General features: G+C 37.7%; 1 protein-coding gene across 11 annotated transcripts in view; it reads right to left on the bottom strand.

Annotated features, from left to right (window-relative positions):
• LOC122839051 (discs large homolog 1-like protein) overlaps positions 1-18,239 on the bottom strand; it is a 137,177-nt gene that overhangs the window by 24,792 nt on the left and 94,146 nt on the right. For 10 of the 11 annotated variants that reach the window (XM_044130285.1, XM_044130288.1, XM_044130289.1 and 7 more), the window contains 3 exons: positions 17,924-18,080; positions 15,803-15,905; positions 1,039-1,153 (listed from right to left, as the gene is read on the bottom strand). In XM_044130285.1, the coding sequence (XP_043986220.1) occupies positions 1,039-1,153; positions 15,803-15,905; positions 17,924-18,080 (375 nt within the window). Of the gene's footprint in view, positions 1-1,038; positions 1,154-5,648; positions 5,908-15,802; positions 15,906-17,923; positions 18,081-18,239 lie in introns of those variants that run through there. The other variant, XM_044130297.1, reaches the window with a different exon arrangement.

Below are 18,239 nucleotides of genomic sequence, written 5' to 3'. Positions count from 1 at the left end.
TAAAACTGCAATGTGACGGCAAACTTAAAGTGGCACCGTTATGTGTTTTCCAGGTACATAGAGGGATTATCAGTCGACGTCACGCTGAGTCAGCAGCCAGCTACTCTACTGGCATTATTACAAATGTTTAACACTTTTTACAGTTAGGGTAATAAAATTATTTACAACTCGCCACCAGCGCAGATCACCTCCCTTCGCCCAGCTCCGCTCCCATACCAAGTTGCGTTGGACATCTGCAGTTGTCAGAGGTTTCATTTTTAGCACATCGGTTCTGTACCTCACACCGCATCCCGCTCAACCCGCTACATTTTTAATTTTTGAAGGCTTAGTTCATCACCTGCATGATGGATGCGGCTGCATCTTCATTTTCCCTCTTAATTGTGACCAAAAATGTCGGACATCTGGGCCGTTTTGTCCCGTCATTTATCGACTCACCTGCATTGAGAGCTTGTGGATCATTAAGACGCATCTCATTTATGCCAATTTGGTAGAATAACTTATTTCATCACGCTGTGATAAACAGTTGCAGTCCACTGACTGACAACATGCTAGCTAATGGCAAAACAGCAAGATAAATGCTGGTAACCATGGCAACCAGGGAGCGTTTAGAGGCCGGCCCGACTCTTTTTGCTGTTGTTTATAGCAAAAAGATCCCTCCATGGCACAGTCAAGTGACTATGTTAACGTACGTTGTTATAAAAATGCTATACGACATGAAATAAATGTTACTTTGTAATTTAAGGCCTTGAAATTGGGCCTCTGCCTCCTGTACATGCCCCTGCAGAGCGGGCATGGAAAGGACGGATGTGGTGATTCAGAGAATCCAGGCAAGGACAAGACAGACACAGAGACAGTGGACACACAATGCTGCGTTTCCCACTGAATCTAATGGAAATTTTATCAGAGATAACCCTTTTCTCAGGATTTCACGCTCACAAACGAGCAGACGGCTGAGATTAGATTTTCAGTGGTCTTTTCAGTGAGAAGGACACAGGAGAATCAGTCGTCTGTGGGTTTTGTGGCTCGGCTTTGCAGTACCTGATGTAAAGTGTGCGTTTCTGTGTGGAGCGGAGAGACGTGGAGCTGGAGCTGACGCTGCTGGTCATCATTTGTTCCCTCAGGTCATGGATCTTAGCCTCAAATCGACTGTACTCTAAAAACAGAGAGGAAACAGTGTTAACCCCAGAGAAATCTTTTTCTTTTTGCACATTTTTTTAAAGAGTAATTACACAAGTGGGATCTGGTTTAGGGCATTTTCTTTTAAATAAAATACCTGCTGCTCCAGATTGGAAGCAGCGATTTTGCACACTTCAATCATTTTTGTTGAGAAGATGAAAGAGAAGAGCACAGTGTGACAAAAATAAGAAGAAAAGAGCCGAAAGGGGGTGGAGGATCACTCCCAGTGATAGTCACATTTCCACAAATGACTTCAGTGCAACAAGAAGTAATTTAAAATTCATTAGAATCGCAAGAAGTTTTGTGAAGCACAAACGACGCCTTAATGTGCACAAACAGACCTTTTATATGTACAATCAAGCAACACTGTCAAAGCACAACATTTTACCAAGTATGTCAAAATTCTGGTGCAAATGTTTTAGTACACTTGAAATAAAACAAAACTAAATTATAAGTTACTTTTCAGCAAGACAAAGTAATTTATAATTTATAATTATAATTAATTTTCATATATAACAGATATATGACAATTAATTGCTGCTATAATCTAAACTTTTTGAAGATATTCTATTTTATTGAGTTTTTTCTGATGAACATATTCTGTAGTTATTAGAAAATCCTGCTGCAGTTTTTGTTTCGTTTCTGGCTGAAACATCTCAGTACACTTGAATTAAAACAAATTAACTTAAAAGTAACTTATCAGCAAGATACAGAAGTTTGTTTTAGGTAAATAATTTCTTGATATTGATGAACAAGTTTTACTTCCTTTGGCAGATTGTTTTGCTGTTACCTAGCAACCCCAGCCAAGCCAGCCCGTTACCTAGCAACCCAGTTCTAGTTCCACTGGCACATTCTTTCAGTTATAACAACACATTTTTCCCACTATTCCCATGTCTTACTGTAAGTAAATTTATCTGCCAGTGTAACTACAACATCTTCATCAATATTAAGGCAGTATTTACTTAAAACTGAAAAGTTATTTGTAAGTTGGTTTTGTCTTATTTCAAGTGTTATAAGACATTTGCACTTGAAACTAGGCCAGAAATAGTTTGTAAGTTTTGTGTTTTTGCTGTGTTGATCTCTCATTCTTAAGTTTATCAGCTCTGATCAGGTATTATCCTCTCAGATTTGTTAAGTTAAAGCTAAAAAAGCTAAAAAAAAAAAAAAAAAAAAAAAAGGATTTTCCGAAATAACATTGCACTTCTGAGACATGGGGAGTTTAAAACAAAATCATAACTTCTCCCTTCGACATGCCAACCACTAATAAAATCTGCATTATGAAGAAATAGACTCCAAAGTTCACCAAATAAAACCTCCTAAACTCATCAACTTCATCCACACGTGTGATTCAAATGAAGATCTGATTTTATGACTTCATAAATGGTTGTGTGTAAAATCGTAACTGAAGGGTCCAGTTAAAACCTGAGTGATGATGTCACAGAGTGACGTTCAAGTGGCTCAGTGTCAGCGTGACGGAGCGTCGCTGCTGCACAAACTCATTAAGCTTTTATTGGTCCGCTGGCTGAAATGCTAAAACACAGCAGCTGAAGCCGAATCGAACATTTGGGAAGGGATTTCCTGTAAATGTCAGACTTGTTCTTTTATTCTTGGTTGGGATAATTACACATTTCAGGGCTAAATAGTTTCACAAAGCAGCAAATTTATTCATTAGGCATCAGGCTGCTAAATCCTTTTTTTTTCTCATCTTCCCTCCAACTTCCTGGTTGGAGGGAAGATGAGAAAAAAAAATCCAGACAATTTTAAATAACACATTTATTTATTGTTTTTAATACATATCTGGTTTTTTTGTCAATATTATAAAATATAAGTTAAAATAAATGATTGCAAGGAAAAAATAGAAAATCTTACCAAGTATCTTTTGTCTAGTTTCTATTGCAAACATCTTAAGACAAAATTAACTTTTGCTAAATCTTTTCAGCAAGATATAGGAGCTTGTTTTGAATCAATAATTATTTAATATTGATGAAAAAGTGCTAAATTTATTGACAGATTATTTCACTGATTACATGGGGAAAATGCCATGTTATAAGTGGAATAATCTACAAAGAGAATTAAAATTTTTTCATCAAAATTAAGGAATTATGTATTTAAAACAAGCTTCTATATCTTCCTGAAAAGCTACTTTTATTTTTTATTTTCTTCAGATATCTGCAATCGAGACTAGACCAAAAATACTTGGTAAGATTTTGTGTCTTTCTACTGTGGACATGCAGACAGAAAATATAAATCACTTTTATTTTCCCACAATTCAGGAAAACATTATTTTCAATTCTCATCTTTATGATTTTCTGCCAGTAAAATTTATCAAACTGTTTTGCTTCTCAAACTAAAAGTGGGAAAGTTTCTCACCAGAAGATGACTGAACAAAAACCCTAAAGTATTGAGATTAATTCAAACTTGATGGGATTAATATAAAAATATTACATGTGTTTTTTATTTTTCAAAAAGAGGATTGTGATGAAAAATGTTTTATCTGGAGATAAATTCAACATCAGACTAAAAAAAGTCATAATACGATCACAGAACTTGTTAACTGAAATCAGAAGGTATGAATTAATGCAATAATTATCAAATAGTGAATAAAACTGAGAATAAAATGAAAAATTTAATGAGGCGGGTCTTACAGCTGTCAATCACCCTCACAAGTTTCTTCCTGATAGCAGATCCTGCCGTGAATGTTAGCAACACTAGTTAGCATAGCCACCAATGGCGACAGATAAACGTTTTTTCTGATTGGTAAACTGTTTCTCTGCCATTAGCACATTTAGCATAGCGTTCACAAGCTTGATTGACAGCAATAGGATCCGCCTCTTGGCTCTGACTGGTTGTTTTCCGATAGGAGCGGTACGTTTTTTAGGCGGCCATTGCAGCTCAGGGAGTGGAGACTCTTAGGAGATTGATCTTTTCACATTTTATCTGTCTCCTATTACACTGTGACAACATGGTGGCAGTTATATAAAATATATATATGTATGTTTTTTATAAAAGTTACAAACTGTAGCTTTAAAGCAGATTACAATCAGTTTTTTAAAAGTATGAATTTGCATTTACAAACTATTATTATGGTGTAAAATCTTAAAAACTGAGACACAATAGGAGAGTTTTTCAGTACAAGTTTGTTTTCCTTCAGTTTGTTTTCCAAACTAACGTGTTAAATTTCAGAAGAGCAACTGGTTGGCCAATCAGCGCGAAGTGCAATCCTTCCAGCGTTTCAGCGTCCTTCTGCTGTGTGCAGCAAAAACTCTCAAGTTCCTGACCCAATTTTTCTAGTGGCAATAAAAATGTCATTGTGCCTCTTCAATTATGAATGCACATCAATTATGGAAATGCTCAAGGTAGAAGGGCTAATTATATAAAATGTGCTTAGATATTGCAGGTTGATTGCTGTTCTGATGGATTTTAACTCGTGGACTCTCTAGTGAGTGGACTGCAATTTTTAAATCCAAAGCAGCAACACAAAAAAACCAGAGATGTGTCATAAATCCATGCTGACTATCTCCCACTCAGCTCCAGCAGCAGTAATAAACACAAAAGCCCCCCCACTGAAGGATGTCCTTGTGTGAGTGTCTGACCCAGTACTGTGGACGACCCAATCTAATTAACCCGGAGTAATTCAATCACACTCAAGGTACAGGCGGTCATGCATCTGCACATGCTAGCTGGACCAATCTGGATGCTGAAATATCTTTGATTTTCTCAAAGATATTCCAGCTCAGCTTCGTTTGCATCTCAAATAAAGATGAATTTCATTTTTAATTTCATGTGATGCAAGCAACTAGCCAATGCAAAACAGGGTTAAGGTCAAATCAGATGTAATTTATAGTTTGTTATTTTCTGCTAACATAGTGACAAATTAAAAAATCCTTTTGCTCTAAAATGAGAAAGATTTGCTTCTATTTGCTCTTTAGAAAGAAGCGGAAAAACAAAAAGACCTTCTGCAGAAACATTTCCTCCTTTTTTCTCTCTCAAATGGTTCGTCTGTTCAGTGCAAACCCCAGTCTGACATTTTCAGAGCTTTATACCATAAAATTTCTGTAATCCAGCTCAAAAATGAGGAATTTTGTAGTTCAACATAAATCTACACGTTAAAGAACAAAACCAGCAGGTTGGAAGTTTTAAATCTGCAAAAAGGATGAAAGCTGAGTGCAGGTTTGATTGAGAGCAGCCAAACCATTTCTGATAGACTTATGAAAAAGTTATAGAGGAAAACTGTTCCTCTTTTTTTTTAATCCGTCACTGCAAATGACATTTTATTACTCCTGACTCCTTAGAAACACAAAAGGCAACGAAAAAGAAAGACGAGAGCAGAATTTGAAGCTGTAGATTTAACATTTTCTAGCAAAAAGTTCAGTCAGTCATCACTCTTTCAAGTTGAAAAAGTCTCATCCATACTAGAGGCAAGACGTCAAACTGTCAAGCGATCGTTTTGTCTCCGTGTCGGCTGTACTCACAGACGGCCGGCGTCCACAACGTGATGCAGATCAGAGTCTGACTGCGCGACAGAGAGAGACGTTTGATTCTCACAATCCAGGGATGTGAGGGAGCAGAAAGAGAAGAGCGGAGACGCTGGGGAAAGCCAGAGAGAGCAGCAACGTGTGTGGGAGGGGGATATGCAGCGTGTGTGTGTGAAGAGAGGAAATTAGAAAAAATAAAAATAAAAAAATGAATTAGTGTGCATTAGAACGAGTCCAGAGCTGCTCAGATGCCAGAAACAACAGATGCTAACTCCCTATTCTTACTCCACTCCTCGCTCACTAGCGTGTTCGTGTTGCTCCTCCCCTTCTCTTGCTGTAGGGCGGAGACACACACACACATGCACACACACACACACACACACACACACACACGCCTACTGACTGACAGACACACACAGTGTTTCCTCAGGTCACTCATGCAGGAAGCTGAGTCGGTGCCAGGCTCTCCTGCCCTACTTTGGCCTGGGGAGTCGCTTTAGCACCACGACACACAAAAAGCCCCCAATAAGCGACTTGAATACTGATTCCAGGGACTGAAATATTCCAAACAGACACAATTTTCATTTTCTGCCCCTTAGCTTCCAATTTAGTCTCACACAATCCGTAATTAAGTTCTTCTGTCAACATGCAGCAGCGTTATCGGGTTAAGAGCAACGGAAAACGATGTAATGGAGAGATAGAGAAGAGGGGAAAGAAGTGAGGAGGAGGAGGATGAAGAGAGAAAGAGAAGGGGGAGGGGGTGATGACAGAGACAAATGGCTCTGGGGCTCATGTTCCCTCTTCCTACATCTACCTTTCCTCTCCTGGTTCCCAGGAGGAGCATTGTTTCTCAACGAACAGCTGGCGTTTTCTGCATTGTGTGCATCGGGAGGGAAACCTCTGGAGACGGGCAGATCGCGCCTCCAGGGCTGTGAGCATTGCACCAATATTTCCCCTCCAGATATCTCTCTCTGTTCTCTGTTGATTGTTTAAACATCTCTGGATCATAACCCAAAACCTGCCTAAGGGAAATATTTGAGAACAGACTGTGGCAATGATGAGTGTCTCTGTTTAAGCTGAACAATCTAGTTACCGGTAGTTCTCCTTGTTTAAAAAATATCTGCAAACTCGTTGGTTTCATTGAAATACACTTGCATTTTCTGCACTATAGAGTGCACTGCATAATAAGGCAAACAGTTAATGAATGGTCTATTTTTGATATTTTTTTTCACTGGACTTTAAGATGCATGAAGCGAAACAAAACAGTCAGATAAGTCAGTCAGTCAGTCAAAGCACAGTACGTATTAGTCCGGTAGCCGTAATGTAACTAAAACATTTTGACACAAAATCGCTTCGAGGTCAGAAAGCACAAGCAGATTTAACCCATATTAACTCACTAAAGGGCTCACAGAATAATATTTATATATATATATATATATATATATATATATATATATATATATATATATATATATATATATATATATATATATATATATATATATATATATATATATATATATATATATATATATATATATATATATATATATATATGGTATTGTTTTTTGATCAAATTAAAAGCTTTTAAGTGAAAATACGGTACCTCATAGTCAGGTAGACTCAGTTCAATTGGGGACCAAATTGGAACATTTGTTACATTTTCAGCTTTCACACTGCACTGTGTCAAATCAACCAAGCTGACTGAACAACCTGTTCCACTCCTCACCTGTGGGGGCGCTGCACCAAGAAGGTTTATGTCTTTTTATTCAATGTATGTAAACTTTGGATTTCAACTGTGCATATATATATATGCACACACACACATATATATATATATATATATATATATATATATATATATATATATATATATTCACACACAAATATATATATATGCACACACACACATATATATATATATATATATATATATGAAAATACTACATTTGTTTACATACTTTTCAATTAATTAATGCTGCAATATATCATACTTTTATTTTTTTTGTCACAAACATATAAAGTAAAATTTTAGTTTCTTGTTTCCAAAACAAAAAAACCCACACAAAGTCTTTGTTTAAGTCAGTCCTATGTAACATACATCGAGGAATATAAGGTCCAGGTTCTAAAAATAACAGTGCTGGCACTGAGGTTCATCAATAATTCAACAGTAGAACAATCTATGCACATATTGATTAGAATGATCAAGTTGCAAAAGAGATAAGAGAAGAAAACAGAGACTAAATCTCATCTCTCTATGCTGGAATCAAGTTGCAGAGTCAAAACGGTGATTTGCGTCACACAGAAAATCTCAAATCAGTCATCTACCCACTACCATGGATGCCTGAAATCCCTGAGATCACATTCGTGTGGGTGGTGAGTCAGACCATTACCGCAGACGGCAGAAGAACTGGGAAGAGGAAGAGGAGCTGACAGGTGGAGAAGACGAACACATTCAAGAGACGAGCAAAAGGAGACAGGAGAGCAAGTATTTAGTCAACAGTTTTTCTACAACTTTACATTTAAAAGCCAAACACAGAGAAGCTGCTAATCTGCCAAATAACAACAAACGCACACATGCAAAGTTTAATAAGTAGGCTAACAGGAGTGAAAATAATCCCCTCTGCATCACCTCAGTATTACAGCTGACAGAAACCGCCTCTCTGTGTGTGTGTGTGTGTGTGTGTGTGTGTTGGTAGCAGTGTGTAATCCCACCGAATAAAAACTTCTGTGCAACAAACCAACATGAGGAAACGTACTAATGTGGGAGAATATGAAACCCAAAGGTCAGCCCTTTCTGGAACATTTAGTGCTTATTTTGCAAACACGATATTCTTGTGATCAACACAAACAGCGATGGTACCAGAAACCCGAGGAAGCGGAAACAAGACGGGAACACAGAGGTCTTCTAGAAACAAAAAAGCTCAGGGATTCAGTTTCAAACCTTTTCAATCAGTTACATTCTCCTCTCTCCATCCATATTTGTCATATGTGTTGGATGTTATTGGTGTATGAAGACTTTGCGTTTAAAAAATGAAGTGAAAAGAAAAAAACTGTCCATGGTGCTGAAACAGTGATGTTGGACCTACAATGTTGTTACGGCCCAAGGCCTTTCCTTTGGGTTAATATCCCTATTTTGGAGCTTCTGATTGGTTCTGATTGGAAGTGGAGGCAGCTGGCCAGTGTCTCCAGAATGACATCACATCCAGCTTAAGATGCACCGTGTTTTTCTCACCCCAGCTCATTCCTCTCTGTCTTTCTGCCACCCTCTTCCCTTTCTCCCTCTCCTCCTTACCCAGTTATGATTTTTGTTAAATAAATCCCACTTTAAGTTATCCCATGCGTTGCTTCCCTTTGATTTGGTTTGGTACTAGAGCCAGACCATAACAATGTTATATGTGGGATTTTTTCATGCTTGAAGTGAGTCCTAATTAAGACAACATGGCTGAAAAATGTATCACAACATAAGCGTTTCAAATCAGTCGATAGATAAGTCCATCCATCCATCCATTTTCTTACCCCCTTTGTCCCTAATGGGGTCAGGAGGGTTGCTGGTGCCAATCCCTAGCTAACGTTCCGGGCGGGAGGCGGGTTCACCCTGGACAGGTCGCCAGTCTGTCGCAGGGCAACACAGAGACACACAGGACACACAACCATTCACACACACACTCACACCTAGGGAGAATTTAGAGAGACCAATTAACCTGACAGTCATGATTTTGGACTGTGGGAGGAAGCCGGAGAACCCGGAGAGAACCCACCATGCACAGGGAGAACATGCAAACTCCATGCAGAAAGACCCCGGCCGGGAATCGAACCCAGGACCTTCTTGCTGCAAGGCAACGGCTCTACCAACTGCGCCACTGTGCAGCCTCGATAGATAATTATTGATTTAAACTGGTGATCTTATCCAGCCATGAAACGCCTCGAAAACCAAAATGAAACATTCATCTTTAAGCATGAAAGTGTCACAGACACCATGTAACACTATGTTTGTTTTCCTCTCACAGTATTGCAGCATAACTAAACTGCATACTTAGTTCTTTAAATGTTAGCGTGTTCACCAGTTAGACCGGTTGCAGATTGAATCCTCCACGCTGCTCTCTGGGTAATCTTCCTTTCAATCTGCTTCAGGTTTGCTGTTATTACAAACAAGTTATTTTGACTCAAACCTACATAAATTGTAAGAAACATCTTACAGAAAACTGACATGTCTTAAAGGAGGACCCATGTTTGATCACGGATAAACAGAGACTTAAACAAACAGCTAAAGCTCCCGTTGCATCCCGTATGAGACTTTTTCATGACAGTCTGAACAACACAGGTAAGAATTTTTCCGAATGCGACCCGACTTCGCGGATATCCGACTCAATCTTTCCAAATGTGACCTGAATCTGAATGGCCAGGTCGCATTCATCTGACCTGAACGTCACCGATACTCGACAAACGTCACTGTTCTGCGACTTGCAAGCAGGAAGGAAAACACCAACCATGGCGGACTGTAAAGGACTGAGTCGATAATGTGCCGGCTCTGGTTGGATCACATAAGATATGCTCCACCTTTAGCAGAAACACTAAGCACTTCTTCTTCTTCTTCTTCTTGTTCTTTTGTTATGGCAGTTGGCAAAACACTGAGAAGGCTCTCTAGTGTGACGTTATTGCGCCCTCTACTGAGCATGCGGGACACTTTCAGGTCATTTACGGTTCACATACAAGTGTGAACGACCAAGTACAAAAAAAATTTTTTTTTTTTTTAATTCAGACTTCACAAAAAAATAAATAAAATAAAGTCCTGCAGACCTTAACTGAACATGAAGGTCTGCAGTGTGAAGGTGGTCATAGTTGAGCAAAGGGCTGGGCGATATGGATTTAAAATGTTATCACAATATTTTGTGAAACTATTGTTTCATGTCTAGGTAGAATATTTTTATTTTTGTATTTATAAAAGGAATTTCTTATTTGTATTTCTAAAACAAAACACCTAAGTGGTTAAATGAGAAATCTGCAGAATAAGCCAATATTTTTAAACCTGATTAACTGTCCAATTCGTTATTTTAGTCATAATCATAAACTATTATTATGATAATGACTAAAATAATCATCAGTTCAGCCCTAATGTTGGCATAATTTTTTATATGTATATTACATTTAGACAAACTTTTACACAGAAGTGTTTAAAAGTTGAGTTTCACAAGCATTTCGGCACCAACATCGATATCGGCTAATTTTGGTCATTTTTTAACATATCGCTATCGGTCCGATAAATAAAACTGGGCCAATATGAACAACCCATATTTATTTTTATCTGGCTGTTTTTTTCCCCCCAAGGTGTAAAAATGGTATATAATATTGGAAAATATTGGTTATTGGCCGTAACAGAAATATTAGATATCGGCCCAAATTTTCTTATCAGTGCATCTCTAGTATTTATACTGACTTGTAGCTACAATAAATCCATTCAGGAAACTAACTTAGTATGAAATACTTTTAAACACAAATCTACATCTGATGCTGAAATCAGCTGTTTTTTACTCCCTGTATCTTTCTACATTATATCTATCTACCTGTACACACACACACACACACACACACACACACACACACACCATATTTAGCTGTGTTGTGCTTTTCTGCGTTTGGCTGCAGCTCCGTATTTAATACCAATAACAGGAGGAGACCTGCACACACAGACACTTTTCCTCTCCTGCTGCTGGAGGTTGTTATGAGCTCCTGTCTTTTTGGCCGGAGCTGCGTGTGAAACAGAGGGAGAGCGGCACGCCGCCGCCATGGGAACGGGACAAACACGGACCTCAGATGAGCACGCGCCAGTGAGGAGCTGAACCAAAACCAGCGTGGCCAGAAGGTTTGATGCAGAGTTCACTGGACAGTCACAAGGAAAGTCTGTAGGAGAGTCACGACGCAGACACACACACCCACACACACACTCCTCTGCTTCATCAACATTAGCTTTAGAGAATCGCTGTGTAAGAGGAAGCGAGATGAAAGCAGAAAATTCATTTTGAGAATTGGCTAGTTTGATGTTGCAAGGACTCCACTGCAATTATTGAGTATTTACAACTTTATTTTGAATAAAATGGAAGAAATGAGTTTATTTTAAAAGTCATGTCAGTTTTCAACATGCAGGTTGTCACTTGGTGCTGACATGTTTAAGATTATTTTGTTAAAATCTCATCAGGTTTAGGTCCAGGACCACAGTCACAATCTGACATGATTTTCCTGACTTTAAATGACTCACATTTAGCAGATTTTAAACAGAAAATAAGCATGTTTTCTCCCAGCGATCAGCAGCAGAACCATCTGTTCAGACAACTGTTCAAATCTCTATTTTTATACTGCAGCTACATAAGATTATATTTATCACACACGCACTGATTAAACTGGAAAATAATCTGCAGTTGTGGATATTACAAAATATTTTTGTCCAACTCTAATAAATTATTAGAGAAATTGACCAATTTTACCCTCAACTCGACCAGATCAGTTTTAACGGTCAGAAAACTGATCAAACTGAAGCTAGCTTAACTAAGGCATAAAAATCTAAATAACAACAAGTAACGACATAAATTACATAAACAATATGGTACATTTTCCGTCTTGGTTTCAATAAGATTACATTATATGTTTTTGCTTTAATATTTTGGCGATAAATACCTTCATACCATGAAACTGAACAAGTTTAAGGCAAAGTTATCAAGCTGTGACTGAGTCTCAAACCAGTCACTTATAAGATGGAAAAATATGTTTATTTGAAATATTTATTGTAGAAAAAAAACCTTAAATTGTGATTATGACACACTTCTGTTTAAATGTGTGCAGACATTTCTGTACTGCCGCCTGAAGGATTTGATTTTATTTGTAGATTTCCAGTAATGCAGAGAGAACTTTATATCCTAGTCATGTTTTTTTTTTGTTTTTTATGTAAGTTTTGTTTGGCTTTAAACCCTGTGAAGACAGTTCAACCTTTAAGTTATCCAGATAAATATCCACATATTTAGTAATCTACAGAACTAAATCGATATCACTGAGAGTCTCCTTATGATTCTTGCCATAAATTCTCGTGACATTTGCTTAATTTAACTAATTTGGAGCATCATTAGTTGAATAATTTGCTCTGTTTTATACCTGCATGCCGTCTTGTTGTTAATGCCTGTACTCCAGTGATTGCTTTTGCATGAGATATATTGGATGAAGTTTCTTTTATCTTTTATTCTTGTTAACGTTTCATACAATATTTATAGCTGACAGTTTCTCGCTCATTTGCAGGAACTCTTCATAGACCTAAATTAAAAAAAACAAAAAAAAAACAACAACAACACAGAAATGTACAGCTTAAATCAAAGTTCAGACCTGTATTAATGAGTTAATGCAAAGTGGATCGATCGGATCGATCGATTGAGAAGCTGCATCATGTTTCTTCATCGTGTTTTTTCTGCGTTGACCTCTGTTGACCTCTATGTTGACCTCTATGTTGACCTCTATGTTGACCTCTCTGTTTTTCTCTCACATCATCCTCACCTCTCAAAACAGAACCGAACAAAATCTATTTTATCATCCCACATCAGAGTCCGTTTGGACTGTTCTGGTATGGCTCAGTCGTCATCTTTAAATCTGCATCAACAACTCAGCTTAAGTGGCGCCCTCTGCTGGACGGAGGCCAAACTACAACAGTGAAAGAAGGTCTAAGTGGAAATTATTAGTTAATCAACTGTAACTAATTTTAATCTAATAAACTATTACTTGGCAATTAATTGTAGGTCAATTAATTGTTTGCATTTATATTTGCTACTACAGGTATTTATAAACTTAGCCTTTGTTGGTATTAATGTAGAAAATGTGTCAGATTATCAATGAACACTTTACTCTGGCTTTAGAGGCTTTGAAATGTTATTCTGAAATAATTACTAGCAAACATATGAAAAAATAGATACCAAAACATCTTCATAATAATGTTTTAATGGTCAGCTTAATCCATGGTGTTATGTATTCACATGAGCATTTATTATGGAGACAAAAGTGTAAACTCCTGAAACTAAAGTAAGCTCCATTCGAAGGACGAAGGCAAAAACAACGTAAAGTTGAAAATGTATGAAAGTTAGAAATTTTTCAAACAGCATAAAACAACAGAGGCAGCACTGAGATCAAAGTGAAAATTAAAGTGGCTTACAACAAAAGCACTCTGACTTGTTTAATTTCAAACACATCAGGTCATCTTGTCAGCTCTTAAATCAGCTAAATATCACACTGACAACAGAAACTAGTAAAGTTATTATTATTCCTTTCAACTGCATCAGTAAATATGAATAAAATTGTTAAATTTCATGAGAATACTGGTCATGTGCAAGCAGAGAGAGAACCACCTTTGTTACAACGAGCACTGGGTTTTCTGGCTGAATATTTCCTGACGGCCTCTAACAAACACATCAAACACACATCTGACCCTAAATCAGGGGTCAGGAGGACAAACGTGGTGAAAATGTCTCTGTGTGTGTCCCTTTGTAAACTGATTTACAACTGTGTGATCTATGTTCAACCCCCCACCGTAATCCACTCGTTATTTACAACCTGGTTTCCTAGGTTACAGCCTTCTGAGTCACAGGATGGACCTTAATCAACAACTAAAGGCAAAGACATAGCAAGAGCAATCAGAGATTTTACTTTCGGATGCGTTTTCATCTTCTGTTGAAATCTCAAACATTGGTTAGTAAGCTTACAAAAAACGACAGAATATTTTTTAGATGCTTTTGGCAAAAAATATCAGTCAATTTGACCACTTTTCATGGGAAGATGATTGGTAAAGTTATGTTAAATTGGCATGAAGTGTCTGCAAACTTTCAACAGGATTGAGAAGCCAAAAGTTCAGTAGTGTTCAAGTTGCACAAATCTGGAGAAAGAGTCAAGATGAGGCTTTGAAACAAAATAGAGCTGTATCAACATGAAACATGGCAGTGGAAGCAACAAGCACTGTTGCACTGCACAAAATGGTTGGAAGAAAAATTATTTTTTCTATTTTAACTTTTGTGATATTTAAACAATTTGGGGCGTTTTAACCGAATGGTGTTACCAAACACAAAATTTCCTGTCATTTAATTTTATTTAACTCACTCAATAATAAATATAAATACTTCTGCTCAAAAGACTATGGCTGTGTTTACATTGAGGATATAATTGCTTAATATCAGACCCTAAAAATAAATTTGCTGAATGAAAACATGCTAATGTTGAAAAAACTCTTGTTTGTTAATAAAAAGATTTGGTGCTAGATTACAGGGGTGGGCACCCCCCGGGGGGTCCTGCAACTTTAGATGTATCTCTACTTCAACACACCTGAGTCAAACAATGAGGTCATTAGCAGGAGAACCTGAATGCACTTGGGAGGTGATTCAGCTGTTGGATTCAGGTGTGTTGGACCAGGCAGACATCTGAGAGTTGCAGGACACCGGCCCTCCAGGACCAGGACTGCCCGCCTCTGTGCTAGGATAAGGTGGCTTTTATAGCCGTATCAAAATTGGTTGATTTTGCAAAACTGCAACAGAAACACTGCAACCGGAAGTTACCACTGGCGCAAACCATGAAGAAGAAAAAGACAGGAAGTAGATGGAGTATCATAGCGTGGCAGGTTGTTTTAATGATTTATTGTGTAAACACATTATTCACATGTAACTTTAATTGCATTCCTCATTTAATGGAAATATGGTAATTGCAAAATTATGTTTTTTTTTTTTTTAAGTGGGATATTGACAAAATTTTCCGCATATTGTTGCTGGAAGAGTATTTTACGTAATTTTGTCTTCTCAAATATAAATGTAGCATTTTGTGCATTTGCTTAAAAATAATACCAGTGAATGTGACTGTAATATTCACAAAGCAAATCCAAACCTTGAATCCAAAAATGGCTCAAACCTGTACATGGCACTAATGTTTCTCTTTACCTTTACTCTTTAAAAGAGGAATTCTACCTTTGACTAAATATTTTATTAAAGAATTTGAAATGTAACTTTTCTGTGGAAGGTTTACCCAAGAAAAAGACAAGTACAGACAGACCTAAAATATTGCTAATTATTTGGCATTGAACTCTTCTTCAACAGAACCTGATTTAAAGGTTTACAGTTTCACAGATCTTTTCTACTTACCCTCGGGTCTGTACTGAGCTACAATAGTCACTGTTTGTCCAGCATTCTTTAGAGCTGCAGCTGCCTGCTCATGTGTTGCACTGGACAGGTCCACCCCGTTCACCTGCACATACAAACACAAAACTCTTTGAGCCCAGATCCTAATATTCAAAGTGCATCTTAGTGCGTCAGGCTAACATCTATGCATTTAATACATCAAAATTATTCTCCAGAGTGCACTTGCATCAATAAATAACAACGTAACTCTATAGGGATATTAAGCACCTCTGCAATCTGGGGATTATGTTAATCTTGAATCCCTTCTTAAGAAAATTAAAACCATTTTTCATTTGAAGCTTCAATACCCACACTCCAGAAAATATGACTTCAACAAACCTGCCTCAACTCACACAGCCAAACAGTTGGTTAGAATTGTCCATATTGTTTTTTTATTTTTCCATATTTCTTTAGACATTTAAAATTCATCTAAAAGAGGAATCCTGCAGGTTTTAAAATGGAATCCCGGCCTTTAAACTGTCACTGGTTGTCATGGTTACCCGCGTTCTCTGCTGCCGTTTTAACGTTAGTCAGCGCGTCGTCGGCGTCGTGTCCTGCAACTGTTTATCACAGTGTGACAAGATAAGTTGTCGTACAAAATTGTTATTAGTGAATTTGGCAACTTATTTCACCTGTAAAATAAGTAGATAATTTAACTTATAACACGGGAAACATGACCCGATCTTTAAACGTTCACTGGTTGTCATGGTTACCCGCATTCTACGTAGCCGTTTTAACATGAGCTAGCGTGTCATTGCTGTATACTAAAACTGCAAGTAATACTGGCATTTTATTTAATCAATATTAAGGAATTATTCACTTAAAACAAACTTGTATATCTTCCTGAAAAGTTAAATAAGAGTTAGTTTTCTCTTATTTCAAGAGTACCAAGATATTTGCTCTAGAAAATAGACCAAAAATACTTGTGTTTTTGCAGTGATGTTCAATTGGCAGATTATTTCTCTTATAACATCAAGTCAAGTTTAGGGCTGTTGTAAAAGGATATTTTAGTAATCATGTACTCTATTTTTACGATTATCAGAGGAATCGGAAATCTCTCTCTCCCTCTAAAACTGTGACAACATCATTCCAACTCCAGAAAAGTTGTTGTAGTGGTCCAACCATCCAACCGCAAAGTTCAACGATCCTGGCAAAACGCTGCACAATTCAACACCATGCGGCTAGCACTTCACAACAACTCATAGGCGGAAGTAAGAGACAATGATCCGGCCGGAACACGGTGCGCTACATAATAAAACATTATTAAACGAAGCAGATTCGTTTTCCTCGAGGATTTGTTCTTCTCCCCTCCAGGGGGTCTTTTGTGGGCTTTAGTGTCCCTTATATGACGGTAGGCTGACAAGACAGGGGGAAGAAGAGGGAGGAAGACATGCGGTAAATGTCGCCGGTCCGGGAATCGAACCCGTGACAACAAACAACTCAACGCCTCCAAACGTGGGTCGCGCTACCCTCTACGCCACCACAGCACGCCCCCCTCGAGGATTTTAATAATTGAGGTACTTGAATCATTTGAGGAATCGTTTCAGCCCTAGTCCAGGTACAGTTTTTTTCTATAGCACATTTACAACAACCTCAGCTCACCAAAATGCTTCACACCAATCACATCACAGGTAGATAAATAATGAAACAGAAATATAAAATTAAGTTTGGTAAAAATAATAAGACAAATATAAAATTGGCAGAAAATACCAAAAACTAATAACATGAATGAAAACCAAGACATCCTTAATTTCAGCTGCAGCAATTTACCAAAGAAGAAAAGAAAAAAACTTCAATCAAGTATTAATGTCTGAAGTATTAATTATCTGTCAGTGAAGCTAGAACCTTTTCCTCAATACTAAGAAATTATTGACTTAAAACGACCTGAAAAGTTACTTGTAAGTTATTTTTGTCCTATTTTATGTGCACTAAGATATTTGCACTAGAAACTACACCAAATGTACTTGGTAAGATTTTATATTTTTCCTGTGTGCATGTAAACTAAGAAGTAACAGAAGTAGAATTGTTGCAATTATAAATTATAATGGAGACCAAAACCGTCCTGGAAGAGATTTCAGTTCGCACCGATAGGATCCGGTCTCCTTTTCGGAGCTCGCCACATAGATCGGCTGGACCTCCAGCCAGGATGAAGGAGATGAAGATCCCCTCACCATCCTCCCCTCCAACGATGTTGAAGCCGAGACCCGTGGATCCCCTCTGCAGAACCACTCGCCTGGGTTCTCTGAGAAAAACACAAACCCCAGAGCAGAGATGGAACAAATGAAAACAGTGTGTAGGACGACATGTTCCAGTAATGTGATAATAACAGGTGTGAAGGTGATGGAATATTTCAGATGGAGGAAGAATTTCACTTTGAGGTTATGCATCACGTTCACCAGCA

This window comes from Gambusia affinis, linkage group LG10 (genome assembly GCF_019740435.1).
Source record: "Gambusia affinis linkage group LG10, SWU_Gaff_1.0, whole genome shotgun sequence".
In the NCBI taxonomy this organism is placed as follows: domain Eukaryota; kingdom Metazoa; phylum Chordata; class Actinopteri; order Cyprinodontiformes; family Poeciliidae; genus Gambusia; species Gambusia affinis.
The sequence above is the reverse complement of the archived record's forward strand: the minus strand, read 5'-3'. Positions and strand labels throughout refer to the sequence as shown.